The 27948-nt window shown below is 36.8% G+C and overlaps 1 protein-coding gene across 3 annotated transcripts in view; it reads left to right on the forward strand.

Annotated features, from left to right (window-relative positions):
- LOC131693432 (leucine-rich repeat neuronal protein 3-like) overlaps positions 1 to 27948 on the forward strand; it is a 441590-nt gene that overhangs the window by 394171 nt on the left and 19471 nt on the right. For all 3 annotated transcript variants that reach the window (XM_058981234.1, XM_058981235.1, XM_058981236.1), the window contains one exon: positions 17023 to 18053. In XM_058981234.1, coding sequence (XP_058837217.1) covers positions 17187 to 18053 — 867 coding nt within the window. In that variant the 5' untranslated portion in view covers positions 17023 to 17186. The remainder of the gene's footprint in view (positions 1 to 17022; positions 18054 to 27948) is intronic.

Here is a 27948-nt window from a genome sequence, read left to right on the forward strand (position 1 = left end):
ATAAATCGGATCATCTTGTTAGGACTTAACCCACGAGCAAACAAACAAATGTGTACAAATCCTTATCCATCATCCAGAAAGCAATCGTTTTATAGCCCAATGCTTGATCTTACGATTCAGCATATGCCACCGGGTTTTGCATCCAGCGCCGATTGGTCAATGTATGAACCAGGGGTGACATTACGCATCTCGAAACGAAAGGTTTATTGTATTCAAGCTTGTGTGAAAAGGTCGAGTCGAATTGGTTGCATAATGTGGCACCAGGTTCCCATTGTTCCAATCCTCATCCCCCTTGAGTTGATAGTCTTTCAAAGAGCATCGAAAGTACTCAAGTAATGTAAATTTTAAAAGTCCATGTAGACAAGTCTTAGGTAAACAAGCACACTGAACTGTCAGAAAAGTGAGGTTATACATTTTCATGCAATGCTCTATGTTTTTGACAGGTATATGAATGAATCATTTCAGCATCAGTGATGCCAGGTCTATTTAAACAATAGCCTGCAGTGAAAATATACAAGTTTGCAGATTGCTACAAAAATCTTCAATAAATTTGACATAGAAATGTAGTATGTATATATTTTAAATGATCAAAAATGTTGAAGGCTTGTGTATAAATTGGCTGGCATAGGCTTTGTTCTACTAAATATTTGTAATCTGCAAAACATCTGCAGTTAAAATGCAAAATCTGCAGATTTACTAATATATATGCAGATCTGGCATCCTTTTAGTATTCCCCACAGGAAATTCATCCAAATGGTGTGAAAATACGGGGAAACAAGGCAAGATAGGTATTCAGAATATGGGGTTAAATGAGCAGCTTGCACTATTTTTGATTTTTTCAATAGTTAGAGGTACCAAATCATCGCGACAATCGGCAGTAACGAATTGGGGATAAAAAAGGAAGCATCCTATCATATAAAATTTTTTGACGAGAAAGGTCTATTGCATTGGACTTAGCTGGATGTGTTTCTGCAAAGTTACATAGGGGTGCGCTTTTGGGCGTATTCTCATTGCCAAGGTTATCACTGCTAGGTGGAACAGTCAAAAATCGACGTTTTCCCGACCGAAGTTGACCTACTACCATGGAGTCGCAGTTATTAGAGTTTGACTGTTTCTGCACCGGAAGATCACTTGCAGTCATGACGGCAGCTTTCCTCTTTCTAATTGATGCGGGGTGGCCCACACTGGCTTGAACGACGTCAGCATATGAACGAACATTTAAGTTTTCGCCGGAGTTAACATTCACGGACCCTTGTTTGCTAGACTAAAAAAGGTCCGCAAGTTGCTGCTTGATCCCGCTTTCGATTCTACTCACGCATTCATTCAACAACTTGGTGGTCAGCTCATGTTATGCCTTCTGCAGTTCAGCAACCGCGCTCTGTAGTTCCCCGCATTTTTTCAGTACATCATTCAGACAAGACTGTTTTTTACGACAGTCAAAACACACATATCATAGCGCATTATTGCTTTTAAGGGTACTTGCACTAGCGGTATTGAGATCCGCACATTTCTCATGTAGGATAGGATCGCAGCCGCCGAAACAATACACACGATCACTTGCTGACGAAATTTTCAAGGCACACGCACTGCACAGCACAGTAGTCATATCTGACTATCGGTGTTTCACACTCTTCTTTGCTTCGCCCCGCGACGGGCCAACGAAGCAATAATAAGCCACTGATGACTGGTTGGCTTTTGTTGTGTCTGACCAGTGGCAATAGCAAAGCGTTTTATCGCTTTAGTTAAGTAGATTGCACTTTAAACGTTAAACAAACCGTGTCACCTTACAGAAAACTTTTTCACGCACCCGCTGGTGTCAATTTTGCGGCGGTAATTAATCTTTTTCCCGATCGAAAATTTATTTAATTAGACCACAACAATTAACATCACCCGAACGAATTCAATCACGCACTGTTAGAATTGTGAACAATAAGACAATATCAAGAACACCAATAAATAGGCATCAGGTAAGGTTGCCGTTTTTCATGTACTCTGTAAATTTTAATCTATTCACGATGTTGTACTTATTTCGCTATATCCGTTTCGAAACGTGCATGGTAGTCTTCAGTCACCGCTCGTGTTTACGATTCATTTTTTTTTATTTCTAGTTGGTCTAAGAACCGGCCGTCATCATAACCAAAGGCGAGTCGGAAATAGAGGTTACATTACTTTCTGAGATAATCCATACAACCTAGAACGCGAACGGCTCTGTGGAAGTCCTTCTCGAGTTTCATACGATTTTTCGTAGGGTATGCTCTTGTGAGTCGATATCAAAACCTTCCGTCCAGTCATACTATTCTCCAGAACGTCACAATTTTACCGTCGGAAACGTCACTCGCCGTCATCACCGCCGGGCAACCGCCTTCGTCGTCAACTTTATCGTTGATCAAATCGAGAGCCAACATCGCCGGTCGTAAGCAGAAAATATTTTACCATCGTCATAATTGTTTCCTTTCCGTAAACATAAACCGACCGATACGTTTGAACTTAAAAGTTTTAGTAGTGAATATCTTTAATTTCATGCGTATTGTTATATTTAGTTTCATTACCTTCTAAATCGTGCAGGTTTTAAATTTATTCACACATCATATGTTTGATGATGATGTAGCGAACCTACTATCAGTGGAATGGTTACGTCAGTGGTTGCAGTTGCTTTTAATAGCAAAGACAAATGTTGCTAGCAAACGACTTTCAATTTATCGCTGTACATTTGCACAGTGACTCACAAAGCGTGTAGACGTTTTTTTAGTTCGCACAGTGTAGCGCAGTAAAGCAAAGCAAGCTTATCCTCTTTCAAAGTTATCCTGAGCCTTCTCCTTATTTAATACGTTTCTTGAGGATAACAATGTCTCTCATGACTGCAGACCAGAGAAGGTCATGGCAATCAAAAAACCAGGAAAACCAGCCTCCAACCACAACTCGTATTGACCGATTGCCATGTTGTCCTATATCTGGAAGGTGTTAGAGAAAATGATCCTATTCCACCTCAATGGAACAAATGGCTTTCTGTCGGAAATCAAATTAAATCACGAATCAAATGGCTTTCTGTCAGAAACACAATTTGGCTTCCAAGGGCAAAGGGACGTCTTGTATTGCTCACAACGGAAATTAAAATGACATATGCTAGCAAGAAACAGATGGCATCAGTTTTCTTGAATATTAAGGGGGCTTTCATATTTTTTCTTCTATTGTGTGTACGGGTTAACAGTAATACGACCAGCAGAGCAATGGCAGTGTGTATCATCTTGTGTTACGTAGTATTCATCCGGACCCAAGGCAAAAAGCGTTCGTAAATATCTCGAGTTCTGGTGGAGCGATATTCATTTATGACAGATATATCGCAAATTCACCCTTATAAACTTTGGGTGGTGGTAAATAGTTTGAATCGGACTAATGATATTGCTGGCTACGGACCATTTACGGAGGTGTACAGAGTATATGCACCAGCAAATTGGGTTGAAGTCTGCGGGGTCGTTTCCCATTCCAGTCTGAATTGCGCAGATCTGCTGACACATGGAGTTGGCTGTTTTAAAGACTACATGCTTCAGCCAGTGAAGATACTGGTGTGCAAACGTTTGCATTCAGCATCAGTCGTGGCTGATGGGAAGAAAACATAGGTCAACTCAGACTCTTATCGGGTGATCTTCGCCGGTTCTGCCCTACCAAACTATCTCCGTTTTGACAAGGTTCGTCTACCTGTTCACCTCTTTGTGCCGCGGGTCAAGAACTGTACTAATTGCACACAATTGGGACACACAGCCTCCTATTGTAGCAATAAGGCCCGTTTTGGGAAATGCGGTGGGAATCATGCGGATGATTCCTGTGGAAGGGATGTCGAAAAGTGTCTCTACTGTGGGATCTCCCGGCATGTCCTGCGTACAAACCGAGCGAGGAGAATCTCAAGCGTTCCCTTCAAGGACGCTCTAAGCGATCTTTTGCAGAAATGCTTCAGATAGCTAGACGCCACCAGCCTCTACTAACATCTATACCAACTTGTCTACTGACGAAGGCGTCTGTGATGAACCCCAGGATGGAACATCTTCTGCTGTGCCTAGAAACAATAGAAAAAGGAGGAACATTTCTTCTCCTAAGCTTCGCCGTAAAGGCCAGAAGGTGTCTCTTCATGGCCCCCTAAAATAATCACTCAAGGAAGTACTGGTACAAAACCGAAGCAAGTCGTTCCCGGTCTCAGAAATCTGACCTCAGAAAAGGAGTTCCCAGCGATGCATTTGCACTAGGCGAGACATGGCTTACTTCAGAAATAGACCTACACTTCCACGATTTTAACATTATTCGCTTGGATCGAGAAGACTCTTACGGAGGAGTACTTTTGGGGATCAAAAAGTGCTATTCTTTTAACCGCATCGACACCAGGCATTGAAGTTGTCGCTTGCCAAACCAGAATTAAAGGCGCATTGCTTCCACCTACATCCTCCTAGAGACTCAGTTAGCCATCGACGGCTTTGCGATATTGCGGAACTCCTTACACCGAGGCTAATTTTAGGTGACTTCAACTCCCACGGCACGGCATGGGATTGCCTTCATGACGATAATCGATCTATCTCAATCAGAGCCTAAAATTCTCATACCTATTCAATGAACGACGAAATTCAGAGAATTCATCTTCGTCCTTTCCTTGCCTCTTTTGTCGCTAAATGCATGAAAAAATAAAATAATAAAGGCGATGTTCCCTCCTCTCTCGATTCTACGAAAACGAGTAGCAGCAGCAGCGATTTTCGTTTTCCTATGACAATCCGAAATTTCAATTTCGTTTTGATGCATGCTCAGTAATTTGCGATTCTCATTCATTGAATGAAATTAATGCAATGTGCATTTAATAATGCAACTAGAACATAGTTAAAATGAGAAATATGCTCACCGATCAGGCTTCCGTCTTACAATACCATCATTAGCTCGCAAATCTACAGAATCGAGCATCGACAAATAAATATCATTGCTAGTATATTTTCGTTTTCCCAGCAGTAAGTTCAATTTAGAGGGTACCAATATCATTCTGAAGCTCAAAGCGAAAACGAGCGTGCGGAGAGAATAGTGAAAAAGCTCTGCTACATGCTTGCTTTGTCTTAGCCCGTTGTCTCATTTTCGATTTCGCAACGTGCTAGTGGTATGGAAAGAAGCTTCGTTCTCTCGTCAGTTTCGCCTGAGATTGGCAAATGAAAAAAACATTTTTCGACTCTGATCTCAATCCATGAGCTTTGCGACAACTTTAATTTGATCATTTTGAACACGGGTGCAATCACACGGATTCCTACCCCTCCCGCGTCCGAGCGCCCTCTGCTCGAAAATTGAAACTCTTACCAACAAGTTCATACAGATTTGACTGAAAATGTGTCTTAAAATTGAATTCGAAATCGGGGTCAATATGACCCGCTAGCACCTTATTCTTTTTTTTGTACTGCCTTTCAGGAATGTCCGAAAATTTTAAACTTGACTGAAAATCGTTGCTCTCCATGAAAGAGGAAAAGTCAAGAAATTCCAAAATTCTAGGTGCAAAACTTAAAAAGTTATCGCATTTTTAACGTTCATTTTTGGTCACAATGACCTCAATACCTACAGAATTTTAAAGAACTCGGTAATCCTGAATTGAGCGCATAAGAGAAAATATTTTGAGATCGTCTGTGCAGGACCTGTGAGGAGTTTTCAGCACTAAATACACACCATTGTAGGAAAGCAGAAACTTCACCGGTCCCAAGTAGCTTCCCTGCGCTATACCTAATAATCTCCCATGACAACCATTATCTTCGATCTGAGAGCTAGGATCGAAACAACTGCAAAACCTACCGTTGATTCCAACTTTATTCATTTTATCGATTGTTATATGAAAATCGGCGGATAGGTTCGTATAAATAAAATCGGTTTAAGCGCGACATTACATACTCCTTGTTATGCAAGATGTTAGACTCGGCCGGTTAGTCGCTGTTCGGCTTCCAGACGTGAATCGTGGATTAGGAAGTTTTCTTATTTCGTTTGTTTGGCACGGCTCAATGCGTTAGCTTACGTGAGAATTCATTCAAGTTTCCTAAGCTGTATATGATGGTTAGGTCAGATAACCAGTTCCGGATTTATACAAAAATTTCGTTGGGTTTGTCCGCTATTTTCATTAATTTCTCAACGTCTAGCTTTAAGTCTGGTATTATTGTAGCCCGTACATGATTAAAACTTATATGCGAAACCTTCGATGTCATTTTGGGATCGTAATGGCCATATCCGGGTATCCTGGCACCGGTTCTGGAGGACCTAGTAAATCCGAAATGAACCATCCATACCAAAAGGCATACCAAACATTGCTATTTTTAATGAAAAATACACAGCGATGCAAATTGAATACTCATGGACTATTCCTGGACATTTTCGGAAGCATACGGGACATCCAGGAACCGATTCCGAGAGACTTTTATGAGCCGATTCCCGGAAAGTCTGTGGAATATTTGAACCAGTATATATATGTCTTACGGCACATCAACTCAATATGTTCTACATGGTGGTAGGTGCGTGTAAACTATAAGATTTTGTTAATAGCTAATAATGTATATAAATTAAAAATAATATAAACAAAATTTATGTCATTAAAGGGCGAACACGAAATTATTGCGACACATTCAACAGGGCATAACTTTTTTACCATTGGGTAAAAATCAACCAAATTTTGCACACTTTCTCATTGATGTGTATTGTTTACATGCTGTCAAACTCGAAGTCGTGTTTTTCGATTCAACGAAAATGGAGGTGAACCAACGCGAGTCGAGAGAACAAATTCTTTCCAAACATCTGGAATTTCCTGACCTGTCGCACCGGCAGTTGGGAAAAATGTTGAGCATTCACCATTCAACTGCACACCAAAAAATAATGAAATTTAAACGACATGTAAATCAATACGAATGTAAACATACCACGATTGAATCCAAAATTTGATTGAAAATTACTTTAAAATCAATTGGAGCATCAAACAGCATACAATTTTATACTTTCATTCATGTAATATTACATGTCATTCATTTTACAACAATATTCGAGTAAAAATACATTGAAGTGCATTGGTTTTTCGTTTAAAGAAACTGTAATTTTCAATCCACGTGTAAAATTATAATAAAATTCGTTGAAGAAAGCACGACAAGTCGTGTGTATTTGTGGTGGAACTTAATATTACATTTACATTCATGCTCCAAATATGTGCATGAAAATAAACTTAAAATTACAAAATATTTTTATCTGTGTGTCTCCAGAGTGTTGAAGCGGTTCCAGGAGCGGTTGACGTTGGACCACGGCAAAGGAGCTGGAAGAAAACCGGGACCGGAGAACAAAAAGACGGAGGGAAAGGTGAAGCGGATGATTAAAGCAAATCCCAACGTCTCAAGCCGTGATTTGATGGAAGGCAAAGCGAAAATGCGTTCAATTTTACACTCAAGGCTCCATCGATTAACTTTTCTTTAGATTTTTTAAGTAAATATATGTAAAAAACTACACTAACATTTTGGTTTGATTTTAAACATTATTAGAAACTTGGAATGACATTTTCGGTGTCGCAATAATTTCGTGTTCGCCCTTTAACCGTCGTACATGAAACAATGCGTCCAACTATATCCTGTTTCCATGTAATATTAAATTTATTCTAAGAATAATAGAGTATTGGAATAGCCAATGTTTGGATGCACAAAAGTGCACAAAAAAATAGAAATATTTGATAAAAATAGAGCAAATTGTGAAAAATAGTTTTAGAAACCAAAATATTGATTTTATGTTAATGGTTCCTTCAACAAAAAGTTGTATTTTAGTGATATCTGCAAGTTTGTAGAATATATTAAATTAATCAATTAAGGTTTTTAACATGAAAAATTCAAAAAAACTGATTTTTTGGTCATATTCACAAAAACAACAATTTTGACTAAAAATGAGGTCTGATGTCTGTGGTATCTTAGAAGAAGTTAGTCAAAACATAATATTCTACAACTTTGTCTAAGACATCGATCTCTAAAAAAAAATTTTGAAGATTTTTTTTGCTCGGGCACTCTACTTTAGTCCAATCAAAAAATATTATAATTAAAATGTTACGGAATAATATTGTGAACATATCCTACGAAGAAATGCTGACTCTAAAATGACATCTAAGGCCTCAAATAGGTTTTGTCCCACCTTTTTTGGATTGGTCCCACTGTGCGTCGTATAAAAAACTGCAAATAGTCGAAGAGGAAGTGGTAGAAAATTAAATGGATACGGTTAAATAATAGGAATTAGGTCACACTCAAAAAGTAGATGCAATCTGAGCATGGGGATTGGCGTGCTCGACTTTTTTTAAGCATATGCTCCAATTGTTAATTTTCATTCAAACCAATTTTATGTTTTATGTTTGAAAAGTATTTGCTCATCTTATTTTTTTATCATATCGATCTGAGTAAATGCTCGGAAAACAACGTCATCGTGTCAATTTTAGCTAAATAAGCTGGATTCTTATTTTTATTCATATCAACTAATGAGGCACCTTTGAGAGATTCAGGACCGGCAGAACACCTCTTTCTCGAGTGGGTAGTAAGATTCGGAGTGATTTCTACCCGTACTGATGAAAGTTCAGCTATGGCGTGTGTAAGTGAAAATTAAAATTCTTTGATAATATCTGGTAGCTATTTTGAAACACCCTATGTTAACAGGGCTGTATAATATCTGACGGCTCAGCGAAAATGTGTTTGTTGAATACAGATACTACAAATGTTCCACAGCTAGGTACCAATTACTCCATTCTTTTAAATTTCGTTGCATTAATTTCCGTTCCCTGCAATAAAACCTTCCCTTCGCGGGTACTGAAGCCTGCCTGATAGTGTCGACTATTGGGAAGGTATTGGAGGTCGTTTTGAATATTTCTCCGATGGCAAAAATAATGCCGGTAAGTCTCATTTTCAATGATAACAAAACAACACTCGACCGTCTACGAAAAAGTATTTTGTCTACGTACCCGCCCGAAAAGGAGAGATTGATGGTGTAGTCTCCGAGAAGGGTCTTAATTGCGAAATATGGCATGCTCTTTCCAGATCCCTGTGCTTCAGTCCGTGAAAATTCTGGTATGCGAGCAATTGCGTTCAGCGAAAATCGAGAAGTAAAAGAAAACTTATTTTCCATCAGCCTCATTTCGAGCCTTTCGCCGGATTTGTTCTTCCAAAATTTGTTCTTTTTAACGAGGCTCGTCTATTTGTTCTATTTGTTTGTATTGCGGGCCATGGACTGCCGTCATTGCAAACAACGGGCCCATTGTATAAATAAGGCACGGTGTGGAAAATGCGGTGTGGAAAATGTCGCTTGATCCGAATCATAGACAAATATTTATTGATATTCACCCTTATTATTGTTTACGACGAATGCGAAATTCGTTCGAAAGCGATTCGAACGAATAGTAAGCCCATTTGATTTTGTTGTCGTAAACGGGAATACAAACCACTTTCGAACGAATCTCACATTCGTCGTAAACAAAAATAAGGGTGATTGTTTCCATATACATCACACCTCAGCTGGTTCTAGAAGCTTTCAACTCCCACGCTATGTCATGGGGTTGTCTTCATTCTGATAACCGATCTATCTTACTGCGTGGTATTCGCGACAATTTCAATATGACCATCTTGAATACAGTGGAAATGAAACGAATGCCTACCAGCGCGGCCGAGCACGTTAGATTTATCGTTGTACTCTACCTCATTAGTGTGCTTATTGATCGAAAGAGCAACGCGTCCACTATATCCAAAACAATCGAATCAAAATAAGAAATTCCTCCGGTACAACGTTTTAACTGGCTTGTTTCTCTACAGTGCAATTAAAGGTCAGACGAAACGAATGTCCGGCGCTAACAACCGTGGACGGTTTCCCACTCCGTTATTGTCAGAGAGTACTCATAATTGTATGCGAAAAGGTCCTATTAGAAGACTTTTTGAACGTCGAGTCGTCCAAATTTTTTCGAATACTCGCGACGTTCGAAACGCAAATAAAAAACTTGATGAAAACTGAAAAACGTGGTTATTGGCACCGGTTCGTTACCGGATTAACGAGAGAAACAATATTTCGTCTGGCAGCTGAGCCCTACGCTGTGTACTCGATTCGGCCTTTGATCGGAATACATGGAACTAAGAATCCTTTATCGGCAACAACAGCATTCCACGTAGTTTCACATTCAAATGATAGACGTTTCGCTATCAAAATATAATAATGTAAATAAACATAATAATTGTTCTTCAAACACACAAATTTATCTGACAGCAAAGATACTCGCGCTAAGAATTCTCCCCATAAAACGTATGGTTTTATATTTACCTACGACCATATCCACATCGATACAGTTCCAACTGGGCGCTTCGATCGATGGAGCACTTCTTATTTTCCTGGAGAAAATATGGACGTTCCTAGATTCTTTATGTTAAAATCGTTCCTGATTGCCTGATACAAATATTAGTTTGAGTTCCTTCGCATTGTTCTATTTCGGGTAATGAGAAAAGTGGCACTTAGATTAGAATGGTAACGCGAAGGCGGACACTTAGGCATTAAAAGGTAATATTTGCGAAAGATTGCACAGCTTTAACGATTTTTTTTAATATTTCTTGTCAGAGGACGCTCGAAAATTGGCAAATTTCGTGGGATAATGAAAGTTTAGGAATCCCAAAGGCACCAACCAACCTTGGTTAAAAAGGTAGGATGAAGGTCGTGACTTCCTTCGGGTGGAAATCATTATACGTTGAATGCGCAGCTCCGGCGTACTGGAGTGGTGGAGAGTGTTATCTGCGCTTGCGATGACAGCTATCGCGACATTAAGCATGTTGTCGGGTCGTGCGCGTAGTGTTCTACACACCAAAAAAATCTGAATTTCACCGTTGAGGTAATTCCAAACTTGCCACAATCTAACAAACCGTAATTGACGAAATATAACCGTGTTCTGTTTAATTTTACATGAAAGATATACTTTTCATGCGCAGTGCCATAAAATTACACTGCTCCACATTTTAAACAAACGTTAAATTCAACGACATGTAAAATTAAAATCAAACGTAAAGTGGTCAGGAGACGTGAATTTACACGATTTTTTCTAAGTGTGTACCGCCAGATCTCAGGTAAACGAATCCCTTCGATCTGGTTCTAGTCCGAGATGTGCTGGCTCTCCTCCAAATTTATTTATATCTTTTCTTTTGGTTGACTTGCTAAACAGCTACCTGCAAAAGTGATTCCAAGAGTTCCCAGCGGATCCAAGGAGGCCAGCCGGCGATTCGGTTCATGATGTCCTTATAGTGATCTTCCATTTGCTACTAAGCTACAAGTTTAATTTCCCTTTATCCCTGTTATGTTTGTCCATCCTCTCCTCGCTTTCTCTGCTACTGATGTTGGAATCGACAAAGCTTTTCGTATAAAAAGTCTACTGATTGTCTAGTTATTGTTTCTCCTTGTTATAATTTTTAATCAAATGATTGTTCATATTAAAACATTACAAATTGCATATATTGTCCTTAAAAATATTTCTAACTGCATCCCATAATTTGAATAAAATTGCATTAATATTATTTGTCTATCGATCTGAACTCCTTGGTTTAGAATGAATATGTGTCAAAATGTATTCCCATGAGTATAAATATAAAAAAATAATTCCAAATTTCAAACAAATTCTAATTATTATCCCATATTCTCAAAAAAAAATTGTTAAGCAAAGAAATTTGTATCTGAATAAAAATATGCCATTGTTATACATTAATGATTTCCAACGCAAGAATTTCGTGCGAGAGACACATACGTGGTTAATCTTAGGCTTTGGTTTGTTCCAAACTTTCGAGTGGGTAATTCCCCCCTCGGTAATTTTTGAGTGGGTAGTACTACCCATACTACCCACGCATTCCGCCGGCCTTGGGGAGATTAAAAAAGACGTCGGATGGTACAATTGGAAAATTCGAGTGTATTAAGTATTGTTTGTCATACTCTGATTGAGCATGCGTATACACTGTTGTTAATGTTGCGATCGGTTTCAACTGCGATCTGGAGGAGAGTGAAGCTATTCTCAAACTTCACACGGACACCAGGACAGTCAGTGAAAGCCCAGAACATATGGTCACCCTATTTAAACGATTGGTTATATTCCATTTTAAAGCGTCAAATCTGTTCAATACTAACCCGTCTGTTAAAGCCCTGATTCACTTTCGTCGGATAAGCAGATGAACGGTGGTCTGTCCTCCACGACAATGATGCAAAGCGTTTACCGAGTTTTCTTCAAATTCGTAGCACGAACGATTACAGTATATCATAAACTGGATATACGCAATGCTTAGGAACAGACATTTTTGCTCATCATTCAGACAAGCTGATCAAGAGTCTAGACAGAGATTAGAAAACCAAGTGTTGACCGATTGTTATATATGAAACAACAAAGATCGTTGAGATGATCAATAAACTTTGGGTTAGATTTTCGGTTCTTTTCCTATAACCAGTATGATATTAAAAACATACATTAAATTAGGAAATATTCTAATTTCTAGCAATAGTGTAGCGTTAGAAAGCATTTTCAAGCACAAGCTTGAACAGCTTGTCGTTCTTGACATCTTAGCAATAATATTTGTGTACCCTTTCCGACTGATCTAATTTGTAGCTTTCCCCAACGAAAAGCAATATTGGATTTTTTCTAAGGACAGACCATCTTAAATTCCAATGAAACTTTACACGTTTTACCGTCATGCAAGACTAAATATTTTCCCCAGGTAATAGGATTATTTTGACTCAAGAGCAACTTTTCAAAAGGGCGTAAACGTTTCTACTCGTATGAATTTCAATTTTTTTTTGTTCGATTGCTGTATTTTATACAGCAAAACTATCTGAGAACGAGTTACACGGAATGACTACTTGTCTGAAAAAATATACACTGAAAAAAATGTGTCATTTTTCAAAAAAACAAAAATTTATGATAAATTGCGAAAAAACCCATTTTTTAAATTTTTTTATATTTTGCTACCAAAAACCTAAAGAGAAAAGAAACATTTGGAATGTGATTGCATGATGGAGAAAAAATCGGTAAAAAAGTTTTCCTATCAATAACTTCGTACATGTTTTTAAATTTCATACTAATAGACACACAAAATTGTAATTCTATTACAGAATATAATTCTAAGCACCATTTAAAATCAAAATATATTTAACAAAAATCTTCCAAAATGCGATAGTTTTCGAGATATTTGAAATTTTGCTCCTTCAAAAACAATTAATTCGTGTAATTATGCTCTTTTTAAAAGTTATTCGCGTTACCCCAGCAAAAATGTCAAAAATTTAATGTTTATCGTTTTAAAGACGTAACAGCAACTTTTTTAGTGTATTTGAATCCTGGAGAAGCTTTCAATAAAAAAGTTTTCCTAACAACAACTTTTGACATTTTTTTTTAAATTCTTACTATTTGCAGTCAAAAATACAATTTTCTTTTTGAATATGATTCTAAACGCCATTTTAAATCGAAATGCTCTTAACAAAAATTTTCTAAAATGTAGTAGTTCTCGAGATATTTTAACTTTTGTTTTAACAACACAATTATTTTGTTTTAATACGACCTTTTCATAAGTTAGTCGCGTTTCTCCATCAACAATAATAGGTTTTTCAAAAGGCTCGTAAACTTTCCTGCAACTTTCTCTTTGACATCAAGGCGATATTGTGAAGCATTTTAAAGTTACATGAAAACAACCAACATATGATTCAGCTTAGTTTAATCAACAGACCCTTTGGTTGAAATATATTTTGGTTGCTTTCATGTAACTTTCAAATGGTTTACAATATCGCCTTGATGTCAAAAAAAAGTTGCACGAGAGTTTAAGGGCCTTTTGTAAAACCTATTATTGTTGATGGAGAAACGCGACTAACTTATGAAAAGGTCGTAATAAAACAAAATAATTGTGTTGTTAAAACAAAAGTTAAAATATCTCGAGAACTACTAAATTTTAGAAAATTTTTGTTAAGAGCATTTCGATTTAAAATGGCGTTTAGAATCATATTCAAAAAGAAAATTGTATTTTTGACTGCAAATAGTAAGAATTATAAAAAAATGTCAAAAGTTGTTGTTAGGAAAACTTTTTTATTTAAAGCTTCTCCATGATCCAAATACACTAAAAAGGTTGCTTTTACGTCTTTAAAACGATAAACATGAAATTTTTGACATTTTTTGATGGGGTAACGCGAATAACTCTTAAAAAAAGCATAATTACACGAATTAATTGTTTTTGAAGTAGCAAAATTTCAAATATTTCGAAAACTATCGCATTTTGGAAGATTTTTGTTAGATGCCTTTTGATTTTAAATGGCGCTTTTAATTATATTCTGTAATAAAATTACAATTTTGTATGTCAATTAGTATGAAATTTAAAAACATGTACAAAGTTATTGTTAGAAAAACTTTTTTACCGATTTTTTCTCCATCATGCAATCACAATCAAAATGTTTTGTTGATTTCTCTTTTGGTTTTTGGTAACAAAATATAAAAAAATTAAAAAATGGGATTTTTTGCAATTTAAATTTTTATCATAAATTTTTGTTTTTTTGAAAAATGACACATTTTTTTCAGTGTATATTTTTTTCAGACAGAAGTATTTATTCCCTGTAACAGTAATCGAACAAAAAAAAAATTGAAATTCATACACGTAGAAACGTTTACGCCCTTTTGAAAAATTACTCTTGTATCAAAATATTCCAATTGCCAGAGAATATCATGGAGATTCATATAGCGAACACACCTGCAAAGTTTCGTTCGAATCGACGATGGTCATATTTTGCGGTCGGCCGGTTTCTCATGGAATCCCTCGTCCTTTTTTGCTAAATACGCGATGAATTTCACTTATTTCATACTTTCCCTTTTCATCGTTCACTAATCTATCGGAACATAAACGCATGGTACAGTTTCCACTGAATAACATAAGATTCATGATTTGAAATGAATATTAACAATTTACACCGCAAAATGAGTACCTGACAATCATTTCTTTTTATTCATAGTTAAGTGCTTTTCACTGTCTCTCTTGTCTAATTCCACAGATCCATTCCGAGACAATTTTAACGGCTACCAAACCACGCTTCATTGGCAGCTTTATTTTTTGTTTGTCTGCAAAGCGTCTGTTTCTAAAAATGGATGCACTTTTCTTTTGGACATCTTTTCTTATTGTTCCAATGTGCAAACACCAGGTCCTGCCAACATAATGCTTCTGCCGCATTCGCATTCGGGGTTCTGTTTTAAAGAAATTCTACTTCTTTTCCTCATTACTTTCAGTGGAGAGCAAACAAGGAAACTGCTCTATGCTATGCTGAGGAAATTTTATTGTTCTGCTTGATACATTCATGGTTACATATTTTTTTAGAACTTCAGCTCTATGCAATTCATCGGTTCAGTACCATCATTACGGAAGGGACGTTTGTCTTGTTTTCTTGTTATGTTTGATCGTTGCTACATAGTTGTACAGGTTACTTTAAACGACGCTTCAGTTTTTGGTTGCTCAAAAATTTAAAAAAAATAAAATACACAACTGCACAAAATTCAGACTTATACTGCCCATGATCGCAAATCAGTCCCATAAAGATTAGAAATCCCATTGAAAACAGAACAAATTTGCGATCATGGACAGTATAACCAAATGCTTTATCCAAGATTGTGATAATTTTCGGGTAAAAAACTGTAGCATCAAACTCCGTGTTCATTCCGTCCGACCGAGCGAATGAAGTGAAGCGATGTTTGCCAAGCTCTCCATTATTGTCGTCAGTCTGCAAGGGTTTGTTTATTTATCTTCTTTCAATTTTAGTCAGAGTTTCTCCACTCATCGCTGATTGTTCCTAGTCTAGCCAAGTAACAAAAAATGTATAGCATTGGATTCAGCCTGAATTTCTGTTTTATTCTTTTTTTTGTCATCTCTGAAAGAAAAACCCTTCCAGACAATCAGCTACCCGTTCAGACATCCTAATTAAATTCCTCCCTTTTGCTTTCCAACTATGCTCCATCTCGGACCAGGATGAAACGAAATTTCGATTATCAAAACACCGCCGGAAGTCGGCTTTGGAATGTTAAATTTACTTTACGTCCTTTTCCGCCCCCTCAGCCAAACATGTGTGACGACACTCGCATGTGACTGATTTTCGACACGCTTGATTGCATCAAATACTAGAACCGTTTGTTGTGTCACCGGCAGAAACAACTCCCAAGTTTACGAATAAAACATCGTGACTTAAGGGAATTCGAATTCCTTTCTTGTAGGGTTTTGTTTTTTTTATTGAACAAGCATAAACGAAATACATTTTTTGGCAGATAACTACCCGTTCCTCCGAATCGTTTCCAAAATTATGAATTTGTCACACATTTGTTGATTTCGTCAGCAGAAAACTGATGCGTTGTTACAATGGACTCATCGATTGTTTCAACAGACGGCGGCTAATGCTATGTGATGATGTTTCTGATTCAATTACTGATTGTAAAAGAATTCGAAATAGATGATTTTATGAAATAATATTTTTCAGTGATCTCACGTGGCCTCATTTTAATAAGCCACTTCTCAGTTTCTTTTTTTATAAATTCTTACTTGGATGTCACCTACCAGCATTCCAAATAGACTTTCGAATTAAATTAATAAAAAACTAGCCTTCGACCATTTGCAATTAGCTTATATCCAGCCAGGATTTGCCCACGCAAAACATTTAATTTGATTATGCATATGTTCTCACAATGGATTATGTCTGTCCGATGAAACATGGAATATGGTATGCCCTCTGTATTCAGATATCTCACTTCACAAACAATCTACTAATTTGAAGAGCATTTTGTGATCACCTCTTTCGATTTCCTGTAGGCTAATTTGTCCAATAAAATCAACGGTTTATTCGATATTCAATATCCATATCCAAAAAGATGCCTTGCTCAACATGCGCAAACGAGTTCATCTTATCATATCTTAATAATTAACAACCAAATAAAAATCATCCCAAATTATACGAACACTCATCTGACAGCGATATTTCTCTTTCTCCACCAATTCGTTCCAGATGCTCATCAGTTAAGCCGCTCCTAATTGAATCGGTACCGGTCGGCGACACTCTGAAGCAATTCTTCCCACCACCTCCGCAAAAAGACCGACCCTGCGCAGCGGTTCATCGTTGCAACAAAGGAAACACAGGGAAAAGCTGTAAAAAAGAAACGATAACTTGACATGACCATGACAGCGTCGTCGTCGTCACCATCATCATCATCGCCATCACCATCTCGAAAGGTGTCGTCCGCCTTAACAACAGCGTGCCCCTCGCGACGGAACCTGCTGGCCGGTCTCCTGCTGCTGCTAATCTGCATACCGGAGCGAATAATTGGATTCTGTCCATCACTGTGTACCTGCGAGGCCGACCGCAACCTGCGGACGTCGTGCATCAACGCATCCCTCGAGGTCGTCCCAATTCAGCTGAATCCGGATGTGCGACACATCAACCTTAGCTCCAACGCAATTACCAATGTGCACTTTACTCTCGGATTCTACTATCAGCTGGAGGTGCTGGACATCTCCCACAACCGATTGGACACACTCGGGTCGAGAAACTTTGAGGCGCAGGCCAAACTTCGGACGCTGAATTTGAGCAACAATCTGCTCGGTAATCTGTTGAAGGACAGCTTCAAGGGTCTTCAGCTGTTGGAGATCCTGCTGCTGAACGACAATCGGATAGAAAAGATTCATCCCACCGCATTCCATGGCTTGACCAGCTTGCTGAGCCTCGATTTGACAAACAATCAAATCGTCAGCTTTGATGAGGATGTTTTCAGGCCGCTTACAACATTGGAGCGACTTTCGCTTAAAAATAATCAGCTGCTTGAGGTGCCATACGATACCAACCTGCAATTTTTACGGTCGCTACGCCACTTGGATCTATCGGTCAATCTGATTGAGTTCGTTGCTAATGACAGCTTCGAGGCACTGCGGGAGCTAAGGTCGCTGCAACTGGATGGCAACGTGTTGACGGAGTTGGATCTTGGTGCCTTCAATGGGCTTAACGCCCTGAAGCACATTCACATGGCGGACAACAATTTGACGGTAAGTTATTTATTATTATGACTGTCCCATTTTTTATCAGATTACCTGATGCGAAACTCAATGGGATCTTTGAGGCTGCAGTAAACTTTCCGCTCGTTTAAGTATCTTCCAGTAAGTGATTGCTCAGCTACAAAAGACCTTTTTTTAATTTAAAATGTATGTTTGGTAAATCTAACTGCAGGTTATTGGACATCTGGTATGGTGACGTTTCTGGGGACAGATTGCTTTTTTTGAATTTGTTAATCGGGATTACAACCTATTATTGGTCAAATAGAAAAAAATAGGTTTTAAATTCTTCGTTCATATACCATTCGACTCAGTTCATCGAGATCGGAAAATGCCTCTGTGTATGTGGCTATTTCCCAGATACAGATGAACCAATCTGCAGTCTCAACTTAATGGAACGACCTCCTCCCCACATATCCCACCGATTAAAACATGTCTTACCCACTATCTGGGGCTAGGTGTTCTAAAATCTGAAATATCGCCTATGTAAGGTTTGGACTCTTATAATTTTGCTATTAATAGATGAATTTTAATCTTTTATACATCTGCCGTTTCAGAAACGTCTAACGTGAATATTATTGGCAATTTATATTTGTGCAATAAAAGTAGACTATTGAAAATCGGGAAAATTAAAAAGTTCAGGAAACAAGGGAAAATTGCCATTCGCGAGGTAAATTTTTAAGACAGAGCTGTCAATAGGAATCACCCAAGCAGCTCAAGCATATACGAAAAGTTATCAATAGAGATGTCCATTTCAATCATTCGTCCGTCGTTTGCCAAACGAGCAACATGATGATTAAATCATCCGAAAGGTAGAATCGTTCATGTACAGGCAAAGTTTCAAATCGAGCAGGGTGAAGAGCGCACGGTGAAGTTTGCACACAGCAAAGAAATGGGTGAAAGTTTCACGTGGTTTAGCTGTGTGCGAGTTATTGCATCCAGTGTCGAAAATCCATAGTAAACGCTATGGATATTCGACAGTGGTGGCATTAACTCGCACACAGTTAATCCGTAAGATACTCGCACCCGTTTCCTTATGGTGTGCATGGTGTGGTTTATCTTGCGCTCTTTACCTTGCGAGATGGAAATGAGATAGGTTCGAGTCGTGCACACACGATGATTTGCAATGGAGGTGGTTAGGGTTAATTTGGATTGATTTCAACACTACAGGTGTGCGACATATCCATTGGGATAAATTAATTTATTTTCTGCTTGTGTTTTGTGTTGGGTTTATAGGTATGTAAGGTAATGAGCCTATTGACACTCACAGCTCTCTCATTTCTCGAATACACATGGTGCGTTTTCATCACTAAGGCATCTGACAAGTTGCTTCTGTAGGTATTTCAAAGGCACGGGAGGACTGAAGTGGATGTGCACCTACTGCAAGACGGATGCTACTTGGAGAATTTGGTGGGCAAAGAGATTGAGTTATGTTAGAGTATTTTCAGTTTGTTTCAAAATGTTGCGAAGCCAATCTATAGCGATTCTTGGTAGTCAATCGAAAAGTAATGCCATCTGATCAACATAAAGCACTGATTGGTTTTTATTGTTAACACAGATTTGCAAGCATTAGTATTTAATATCATTAAAATTCCTTAGATTATATTCAGCAGCGTAGTTTTTAATATAAACGTTTAAAATTGGAATTGAATCGGAAACAATCATATACCGAGCAAAGTGTTGATTAGAAATCGCAATAGTAAATGAGAAATAACGGTTTTGTCTATTGTAGGAAGATGGGTAGCTTCATATAAAAGTAGATATGGAAAGTTCAACCCTTATCCGAAAGAGGTTTTGCTGTTACTGTCTCCATATTCTGAACTGACCGGGCAACTCTGTCTTCTTGATATGTGGTATTCGCTCTTATCCCATATTATGATAGAAACCTTCAATAGAGAATTTACTGAATGTATGGTCCAGTGCGATGTTTTCTTGTTCGTTTACTGTTGTGATCTGTGTTCAGCGAGTAAAGACTCTGGAATGTCTTCTTATAGAAAATTATGAAAATTGGTTTTGATCTTTTTTCTTGAGACAATGTGAAATGTGTTTCTTTCGGAAAAAAAATTGAGCGCAAAAATACATCTATACCCTCTGATAAATTGAATCTACTCCGAAGGAAAATGGACATGGATCCAAAACTCAAAGATTTTTTCCACTATTTCAATCATCTCTCTTTTAATGTTGATAAGGACAAAATTGATTCTCAATCAAAAGTTTCAATAAAATCCTTCGTTTATTACGTTGAATCAAAAAGATAGTTTTGAATTTGGGCCAATTTATTTTGTCAGACAGGATCGGATTAGGAAGGAAGGTAATTCTAGATTGGATTAGCTACCTCCTAGAGTGAGAAAATAAATTAAGAAGAAGACACGAATACACGATAGAAAAAATAAAATCTGTTTACTATCCCAAGTAACATTTTAAGTTTTATAGCACACTACAAGTCCAATCTAGGTTTTAAGAGAGACTCCAACAGTGTCATAAAACCGTATTTGTTACTAGGGATATTAAACCACATCTTAAAAAGGTACGAATATCGAATAAGTTTGATCACCACATCTCTATACTTCTTGTTCATAAAATATTTCTCTGAGAAACAAAATAAAAAAAAATTATTGGAAACAGAAAGAAAACAATGACCAAATTTAAGTGTCACAGGAAACTCTTGGTGAAGAAATTTTTGAAAAAAATAGAACGGGGCTTAACAGTTTAAAACCAAAGTTTGTGTGGAGAACTTGAGGTGTTCAATATGGAACATATCAATGAAAATGATTACCTTAAATTTTCTTATATAATATGGTTATTACATCGAAAAAAGGAATCTATGCTATTTTTAGCTCAATAGGGGGTCTAGCGTTTGAATATTGATTTCATAATATTCGAAAAAATACAAAGGGGGAGTAGGGTAGACGAGTCCTTATGCATCTCATTAGTCAGGATGACACACTATTTCGATTTGGATTACGCTTAAATGGCTTTCTGCTTAATCTGGTTTGGAAAATGTAAAATACTCGCATTTGAGCGAAGTGAAAAGACGAATACAACGCACCCTTATTCTTCCTACCCTTTGACCTAATGCGTTAAATAGAGAGAGCAGACACTATAACTAATGTTTTCGAATGGGTGGGATGAATACAGGAGCTAAGATGAATTAGGGCACTGTAACCCTACGTGAAATTTTGAAAGCCGAAAAAAAAAATTTCGTCGAGATATATCTAAAAATAGCATGAAACATCAGCATATAGTGTCAAAACAAACGAAAATCGCTAAAATCAAAAATCTAGGAGATAAAAAAATTATTGTAATGCGATAAAATTTCAAAATGTATGAACCGTTGATATCTGATATCAAAGCAAAAAGGTAAGATTTGAAAGAAAAAAAACAGAAAGAAGTGAAAAACAGCGAAAAAAATGACAGACTTCACAGTTTAAAACCAAAGATTAAATAATTATTGGCGCCAAAGAACCGGTTGAATCTGCAAAAATAATTTTCCACTCAATAAATTCATCTGAATACACTGTTCAACTAAACCCAACATTTTTGTGCAAGCGTGTAAGTCCGTGTTAATCGACTTTTTAACCAGTTTTCCCGTTTTGTCAGCCTAAAAGTCACCAGGGGCTGACAAAAACTGGTCTCCACTGTATTTCATGAACCATTTTGCGGAATAAACATAAATCTACAATTAATATTCCAAAATGAGTGAAAGAGTTTCTTGCAAATTTCAAGACCATGTACAGCGTTGCACGAAAATGAAAATGATTAGAGATATCCTTTGAATTTCACAAGCATGTGATCGTGATCGTGAATAATATACTCTGAATCAAGAAATAGTTCAAGAATTCTTGAATATTTGATGATTTTGTGAATGACGCAAATGATGAATGGTGTATAATATACTGGGGATCGAGAACTATTTCATAAATCCGACAAAATATATTTTAGAGCTTTGTGAACTATTTCACGAGCACGAATGATGAGTCTAGAAATACTAGAAAACGGGAACCAGCTCACAAATCCATGAATAGTGTACTAAGAAGTCTGGTAAAATGTCAATTTCAAACGAAAATACACTTTCACAGTGAAACTGCGAGTTATTCACTGTAAGCATACCACCACTATATCAGTTGATTTCTGCTGCCGTCTTCATTTGAGTCACTACCCAAGCAGAAGAAATTAACTTCAGAATACCAAATTCATGTATGGTGTGCCCAATACTTGAACACCACAATAAGGTATTGAGAAGCCTTGCATAAGAGGTAAAATACCTCAAATAATAACTGAGACATGTACTTCGAATAACTGGTTGATAATGAAACGATACCTAAATAATAACAAAACCTTTTCAGTCTCCCTATAAAAAAAATTCACTGCATGGAGAAATTTAATAAGGTATTGATTTGGTATTTATAAAAATCACTGGAATACATAAATAATACTAAAATGAAGTATTACACCTCATTGAGGTATTAAGCAGATATTGAAGAATGTTTCATCAACACCTACCCAATACCTCAATGAGGTATTGATAATAAATTAATACCAGGTTTTGATATGATACCAGAAAATAGTATGCTCGGGTTATTGGCCAGTTAATTTCGCCTGGTCGGGTATGAGTTCACTGTTAATTGAATAACAGCTTCTGCTCATTTGACGTTTTTGCCTGTTTAATTTCTATTGAAAACCAACATCGCATTTTCACGATCTCATCTTATGGAAGTGAACCGTTCCAATAAACGCAAATGCAGTCTTCCCATGAACATCGATAAGTTTGCACCAGTGTACAAAATTTCTTGCACGCGTTCAACCACAAACTTGCTTTGTCTTTGTGTACAGGTTCGCCTCGAACACCAAACCCAAGCGAACTATGTGCAAACTTTAAACACTGTGTACTAGACTTCTCCACATTTTGAAAAAGTTTTGAAATATACATGGGTCAGCTCAAATTTTTGTTCTAGGTGTGAATTTAAGAACTTTTGCCAATAATGGCTTATTTTGGACATGATTTAGAGGTGTCTCCAATCAAAAATCGTGTTTTTGCTATGTTTCCATAGGAAGATCACTTACACTCTGATTTAATATGCCCTACATGCCCACATATCATCAAAGGTTGTTCCTTAGACATATCTTAACATGTTCTAACAGGTGAACATTGTTCTAATCGCAATATGAAATTTGTTAACTGGATTTTCATATAGAAAAGTATATCAAAACCAAGGAAAATTAGTAGTATTTTTTCAAAATGTGGAGAGGTCTACTGTGTACGTACTCCGTGTGCGTACACAAGAAAGGCACACACAAAACAGAATGAGTCAACACTAGTGATGATGAGTGATAGAAAAAGAAAACTAATGTCAAGAATCTGTGTGTACGAACACCGCGTACGTATATGGGGTTCGATTGTGCAGACGAACATTTGTACGTGTTTCGGTACGCATTAGCGCGTTCAAGTTTGCACACGAAATGTGGGTTTAAGATGAGCACAGAATTAGAGCGAACATGGTGTTCGATGTTCATTTGGGAAGTCTGCCCAAACGTTCAAGGTCTGTTAACATGAAATGTACTACAATGTTTAAAGTTGTATTCAAAACAAGCAATTATTAACAATATATGAGAAATCAGGCTTTCTCTTGCATCGCTTCTTCTCCACAAAAATCGAACGTTTTTTTACCTGAATCATGATGAAGTTTGTTTGCATTCGATATGTTTCAGGTCGAGTTAACAACATTGACTCGTGGCGATGGGAACGTTGCTTAAAGTGCGTTCGCTGTCATTTTTGGCAACTAGCTGAGCCAGGAAGCCAACTTATGTTTTCAATATACATATGTATGTAGTGATTTAAACGTAATCAGAGCGGCTACATCATAATAGTTGCCGAGAACTATTCACATTCAAGAACGATAAGCGGAAGTCGCGAGGGAAGTCGACAATTGACATTTTGACGGTATATGCAAATGTTGTCATCTTAGATTTCAAAAATGCTTCAATCATAAATTTCCGTCGTCTCCTTACTTCCATCTTTCAAATCAAACCGATGTTGATGGTGGGTTTAATAATTTGTGGTAACCGAAAGTTGCGATCTTGGATTGTAAAATGTCCTCAATCATCAGTTTCCGTTATCTACTGACCAACCTTTCACAATTGATACTTATATTGATGTTGGTTGTCAATTTGATGGTTATCGGAAACCGCCATCTTAGTTTTCACAATGGCCTAAATCATCAAATTTCGTCATTTGATGACAACTCTCATTTAAACGGTACCCATATTGATAGTTGTTTTTACAGGATTCCATGTTGCCCTCATCTCTGATTTTAAAATGAAAATCGATTTCCGTTACCTATCATCTTAGACCTTGGACCTTGGAGTTCGGCCGTTTACCCCTAAGACAAGACAAGACAACTAGTAATACGATTTCGGGAGTCAGCGCGGAGCCAATTTGACGTCTTCGAATTTGACTTATGTGATGCTGTTTTAGTTACCACTGCACAGTGGTCGGAAACGCCAAAAACGTGAACTTAATTCACTAGAGACCAAACCATCGAATATATTCACAGGGTGTCTTTGGAAGAATTGTTTGTATGAATATTCCCCACAATCTGATAACAATTGAAATTATGCATGGCTTACTATGATCGAACTAAAAAAAATTACTTTTTATACTGACGAGGTAGAAAGTTGGTGTCTTCAACAAAGTTTTAGAAATGCTCATAGTGAAGAATTTTGTTGAAGAACTTTAGCTTGTAGGACTAAAGGTTATCGAGTTATAAGGCGTTTTCTATGGCAACCCCCTTAAATCTAGTTTTTCTTTAATATAACTTTTTTCATTGTAACTTTTCGTGCAAACTATGTTCGAAAGAAATGTGTAGGTATCAAAACTAAATAATATTGTCGAAGACTGTACGTCAAAATACTCATTCGTTTCAAAGTTATTGAAGATTTTTATATTTTTTTACACCAACTTCAACTACGTATAATGTCGTTTTTCATTGAAAAACACTGGGGCGGTGGATTGCACTGGTTTTGCACTTTCTAGCAGAAGTGGGAATGAAACACGTCTAGTGGCCTGCTCTTCTGCTAGAAAATGCAACACCAATGCAATCCACCGCCCCGGGGTTTTTCAATGAAAAACCCCATAAGAAAGAAAGGTGCAAATCAAAATGCACTATAAAGCTAAAAAGGTTTGGTGCATGACACTCTAGAACCCTATGAATAGGGTAAGCTTACTTTATCATATTTTTTTACTTTTTCCATACAAAAATCAGCAAAAAAAATTTTTTAAGTTTTTTTACCCCAATTTTTTAAATTCTTGGTTTGATATTTAATTACAAGTATTATTTTAACTTATACCTGAATATTTCAGATTTTTTAGACGTGGGAGCAAAAATGTAAAGTTTTTAATATCATTGGAGATCCCAAAATAATATATACTCAAATAGACATGTCATAATGAATTTAATGCTTATAAAAGGATGTCATACTAATAATAACTAAATTTTACGAAAAAAATAGAAAACAATTTTTTTGTTGATTTTTGTATGGAAAAAGTAAAAAAAACATGAAAAAGTAAGCTTACCCTATTCATAGGGTTCTAGAGTGCCACGCACCAACCCTTCTTAGCTTTATTGTGCATAGTTTAGACAAGGAAAAAAGTGCCCGTTCGTGCATTTTGGTTCGCACATTTCTTTCTTATACGTAGCTGAAGTTGGTGTAAAAAAATGTAAAAATCTCCAATAATTTTGAAACGAATGAGTATTTTTACATACAGTCTTCTACAATATTATGTAGTTTTGGTAATTCAACATTTGTCTTGAACATAGTTTGCACGAAAAGTCACAATGAAAAAAGTTATATAAAAAACTAGATTTAAGGGGGTTGCCATAGAAAACGCCTTATAACTCGATAACCTTTAGTCCCACAAGCTCAAGTTCTTCAACAAAATTCTTTACTGTGAGCATTTCTAAAACTTTGTCGAAGACACCAACTTTCTACCTCGTCAGCATAAAAAGTTATTTTCTTTAGTTCGATCATAGTAAGCCATGACTAATTTCAATTATTATCAGATTGTATTCATACAAACAATTCTTCCAAAGACACCCTGTGAATATATTCGATGGATTGGCCTCTAGTGAATTATGTTCACGTTTTTGGCGTTTCCGATCACTGTGCACTAGGCTCATCTCGTCATGTTTCGCAATGTAGGCTTCATGATCAATGCAAGATCCCTAATAAAATAACTATAATTCGTCAATTATGTATCGTGAAAGTTGTATATATTTAATAAAGTGGTATTTTTTAATAAAGACTCGGCATCTCAATAATTTGTTTACCATTTATACATTAGTTTCCGTCCGATCGAATACGTAACCGGTTTATAGCATTCATATAGAACAAAATCATTTCGAATTCTTTCTGAAATCGACTATTGTCGTGTCTGTAGCAAAGTTACAAATATTCAAATTCATTGTATGAAAATTGATCACATTCAGTCACATTCATCTTCAATATTCAGTAAGACTAGCGAAAACGTCAAATGAACCAGCAGCCAATTCATTCAATGCAGGTTTTAAATCGTCTCCGAATATTGTACGAATCGAACATACACGAACGAATCAAACGCATTAAAGATTTAGGGGGATTAATCACCAAACTAATACTTCTATGAAATGGAAATATTTTAAAAACAAGCTTTGCTGAAGACACTATAGCGCAAAAATCGTTTTTTTTGTGGTCAAAATAATTCGATCACGTTATTGCCTATTTGGAAACACTGTGAGTTGGGAAGATAACAAGCCTTAGGAACATAAACAATATGATTCTGTTCATACCGAACAATCTTGTCCGTAAAAAAAATGGCATATGTACGCCAGCTGGCTAGAACAAAGTTTCAGTTGCATGTTGAATCAGAAAAGTCACCGAACATTTTGTGAGACACTCCTAACGATAGATGATACCGTTCATGGTGCCTGTGGTTACTAATGTTTTAGATTTCATCCCACAAGAACAAATAGCTTGCCATACACTATACTTTTCAGGACATTATATTTTGTATTTGCGTTTTAGTTGGCCTTTTAGATTTATTGCAGTGTAAAATTCAGGTTCAAAAAGCTACTTTAACTTTTTGAAATTATATTTTATCGTAAAATTGCGATTTTCGAAATATTTGCTCAAGGTAACTATTCTGCTTACTAATTCAGACAACGCAATGAACGACGATGAAACAAAAGTGGGACAAAACCTAGAATGTAGCTTTATTTGGTTGAAAATCACAACTTAAACTAATTTTGAGGTGCTGAGTAAATTTTTAGTCATAAAAAATTAGATTCATTGGGGATGGGCGTAGCGTAGTTGGTAAATCGATTACCTTGTACGCAGCGCCCCTGGGTTCGAGTCCCGACCCCGCACATAGGGTTAGAAATTTTTCATAAGAGATTTTTCTAACCCGAAGAGGCGAATGACCTTAAGGTTAAAACCGCTATAATCGAAATTAAAAAATAGATTCATTGTTCCATATAGTATTATCGAGCCTTTCTTATGATTATGATCCTATTTTTGTGAAAGAATTTGTTTACTAATTAGTTATATAAATAATATCTTGAAAATTGCATAGCACTACTTTAAACATATTGTAAAACGTGTTTGTTTATTTTAGATTACCCATTTTGCCCTAATCACCATGCGTTTCCACACCGTTCATATTTTTAAAATATTCTTGAACATTTTAAAAATTTACAATAATCTCATATAGAATGTAAAATATTGGACCGTTTCGATATGGTTCACCTGAGTGTACAGAATACATTTGTGGAAAAAGTATTTTTTATCAGGTCACTTCAGATATATTATAACAAAAATTCATGGTTTGAAGCAACCTTAGCAAATATATCAAAAT

The sequence above is a fragment of the Topomyia yanbarensis genome, chromosome 3 (assembly GCF_030247195.1).
Source record: "Topomyia yanbarensis strain Yona2022 chromosome 3, ASM3024719v1, whole genome shotgun sequence".
Taxonomy (NCBI): Eukaryota; Metazoa; Arthropoda; class Insecta; order Diptera; family Culicidae; genus Topomyia; species Topomyia yanbarensis.